The 2,858-nt window shown below is 56.1% G+C and overlaps 1 protein-coding gene across 1 annotated transcript; it reads left to right on the top strand.

Annotated features, from left to right (window-relative positions):
* The first annotated feature begins 1,400 nt into the window (after nt 1-1,400).
* Nucleotides 1,401-2,567, top strand: Bhlha9 (basic helix-loop-helix family member a9). Its single transcript, XM_005327874.4, has one exon. It carries the CDS (start codon nt 1,401-1,403, stop codon nt 2,121-2,123), a length of 723 nt encoding a protein of 240 aa, XP_005327931.2. The 3' UTR covers nt 2,124-2,567.
* The last annotated feature ends 291 nt before the right edge of the window (nt 2,568-2,858 follow it).

Raw genomic sequence — 2,858 nt, 5'->3', positions numbered from 1 at the left:
CACAATTCCTTTTATTTCATGGGTTTATTTTTCATGTGGTGCTGAGGATGGAATCCAGTGGCTCACACATGCCAGGCAAGTGCTTTACTGCCCAGCCATAACTCCAGCCCTCTAGTTGACTTAATTCCACATAATACTGCTCTTTTGGAAAGAACAAAAGCCAGGAAGTACAAAAAGTCCTTAGGCTACTTCTAGTCTAGTGAACAAGACTGAAAATTACACAAGTAAATATATATGGTTTGTTTCCTAGTGCCCTGCACTTTCCCTCTGTGGAGAAATTCAGTTGAAATGATGGGATTGTTGCTGCTGATGTTCTCTGGCACGAGTGCGAACTGCATTCTCATCCCTGCTGATGCCACAGCAGGCCTTGGCATTCAGGTTATGGCTGGGAATGAGATTTACCTTAAGGAACTCCAAATAACTCCCTGTGGATGCCTGAAATTCCACTGGGAGTCTTTCTCTAGGATTAAGCATTTTTCTTTTCTGAGAACCTGTTTAAAATTCAAATCCCTGGTGGTAATAGCAGGAAAGGTTTGGTGAGTCCTTAACAGGATAGTACTGTGTCATGAATAGAACTGTCCCATGGCCCTGGGCTTCAAAGGATGCCCCTGATTGGTACTACCAGGAGAGCTAGAGGAAAAAGAAGATCTTCACCATCTTCTCTGCTGATTCAGCCCCACTCTTTCTGAAGGAAAGGAAGTCAAAAGGAAGTAGGAGGAGAGTTGAGCCCAATCAAAACCCTAACTCAAAATCCTGACCAACCTCAGCTGGTAGCTGAAAAACCCTGAAGCTCTAGACTCAGCTTAGGAAGGGGGCTCTGCAGGGTTGACTGTGTCAACTCTGCTCCTCCTTTATTGATCCTCTGGGTTGGTCATGCTTTTCCTCAATGACAGCTCTGTAGTTGCCCATAAGACTTGACAAGAACTTTCAAGGTTCTAAAGAACATCCAATCCACCATTGCCACCCTTCTATGGTCTATCAATTCTCCTGCCCAGAATCCACATTTGGGCACTCTATCTGGGGTCAGCGGAAAGAATGTGGATCCCAGTCAACCCAGAGAGACCCCTGGAGTGAGGCACAGCAAGTTCCTGGTGGCGATTGGAGTTCTGCCCCGGGCATGGCCAGGCTTCCCAGCTGGTCCCCGTGTGTGTACAAGAATCTGCATGCTTCCTTCCTTGCTTGCTTCCTTCTCAGTTCCTCCCTCGCCAACCTACCTGGGGGCAGGTAATAAAGCAGGAGGGAGATGGATGGATGGGGAGGGCGGGGAGCCACGTGGTGCCATAAAGCCCAGGTAGAGAGGGCCGTTCAGGGAGTGTCCAGACCACAGGAGCCAACACTCAGAGGGCGGACTGTCAGCCTCATCTTCCCAGCGCCGAAGCAGCAGGGCCTGGGAAGAGGCCATGCTCCGAGGCTCGTCCGGGCTAGGCCTCAGGGGCCTGAAAGGAGCCGAGGGCTCTGCAGAAGACTTGGGAGGCTCTTGCCCTGAGCCTGGGAGGAACTTCGGGGTGCTGAGGGAAAACGGCGCCCCTCGAAGCCAGGGAGAGGCCGGGGAGGCTGCGGGCGGAAGGCAGGCCAGGCCGGTGCGGTCCAAGGCGCGGCGCATGGCCGCCAACGTGCGGGAGCGCAAGCGCATCCTGGACTACAACGAGGCCTTCAACGCGCTGCGGCGGGCGCTGCGGCACGACCTGGGCGGCAAGAGGCTCTCCAAGATCGCCACGCTGCGCAGGGCCATCCACCGCATCACTGCGCTCTCCCTCGTCTTGCGTGCCAGCCCCCCTCCCCGCTGGCCCTGCGGCCACTTGGAGTGTCACAGCCAGGCGGCGCGCGCGGGAGGCACTGGGGACGCCCGCTCCAGCCTCGCAAGGCCGGCGCCGCAACCCGCAGGGCCTAACCTCGGGCGCCGGGACGCCACCGGCCCCTTCCTGCAGCCGGCGCCGCGCTGCGCCTCGTGCTCGCCACCCACGTATATGGGACGGCCCAGGGCGGTGGCCGAAGCCCCTGTCTGGGGCCAAGCCTACGGAGGAAACTGGCGCCGATGTCCCGGGTCTCCCCCTGCTGGGCCCCTTCCCTGGTGCCGGGGCTACCTGCGAACAGGCACCGGGTTGGGCTACCAGCACTCCTGAGCCGCACACTGAGGAAAGCTGGGCTGGCAGGATGACTATAAAAGGGAAGACGGCAAAAAATATTGTCCTGGACGGAGCAAAACTGAATGAGCTGAGACCCGTGGAGGAAAGGAGGCTGCTTGGCAGCAGGAAGGAACTCTGGGGGCGGGGGCGTCACCTCCACATCCCAGCCGCGGATAGCGGCTCTGCGAAAGAAGCAGGATCCTGCTTGGCTTTTAGGTTTGGACTTGTTGAACTCTTCTTGGAAAGTAGCCTTTGCATTCCTGTGCCTCTGAGCCGTTTTCTCTCGCTGCTTTTGGACAGGGGGACTTGTGTGGGAGTATGGGTGGCCACCTGTTTGGGTCTGATGGCACAGTGTCAGGACTCTTCCCCCTGTGGCTGCCCCAGGTCTGATCTGGGAGAGGCAGACAGAAGCAGCCAAATAAAAAGGAAAATTGTCATTTCTGTCTGCTGTCACGACTCCACTGGCTCCATGGTCTAGGATGACAGGAAAGCCTGAAGGATGAGGGGTTACTGAGAAATTTTGGGGCCAGGGACTAATTCCCACAGATAGACCTCAGCAATGGCTGAGCACAGTGAGGAGTCCAAGGGGAAGGGAGCCATCCAGAGAGGACATTCCTCCCGTGCCACTGGAGGGAATTATCTGGAGGAAGTTAATGGGGAGGTTAAAGATATGATCAGTTCCATCTGTGGACCTCCCTGCAGAACTACCATCTGCAGGGAGCCTCAGCAGGG

The sequence above is a fragment of the Ictidomys tridecemlineatus genome, chromosome 3 (assembly GCF_052094955.1).
Source record: "Ictidomys tridecemlineatus isolate mIctTri1 chromosome 3, mIctTri1.hap1, whole genome shotgun sequence".
Lineage (NCBI taxonomy): Eukaryota > Metazoa > Chordata > Mammalia > Rodentia > Sciuridae > Ictidomys > Ictidomys tridecemlineatus.
Note: the sequence above shows the minus strand (reverse complement) of the source record. Positions and strands in the feature narration are given on the sequence as shown.

Coding starts and splice junctions, on each gene's coding strand:
- Bhlha9 (XM_005327874.4), top strand. CDS start 1,401: ATGCTCCGAGGCTCGTCCGGGCTAGGCCTCAGGGGCCTGAAAGGAGCC.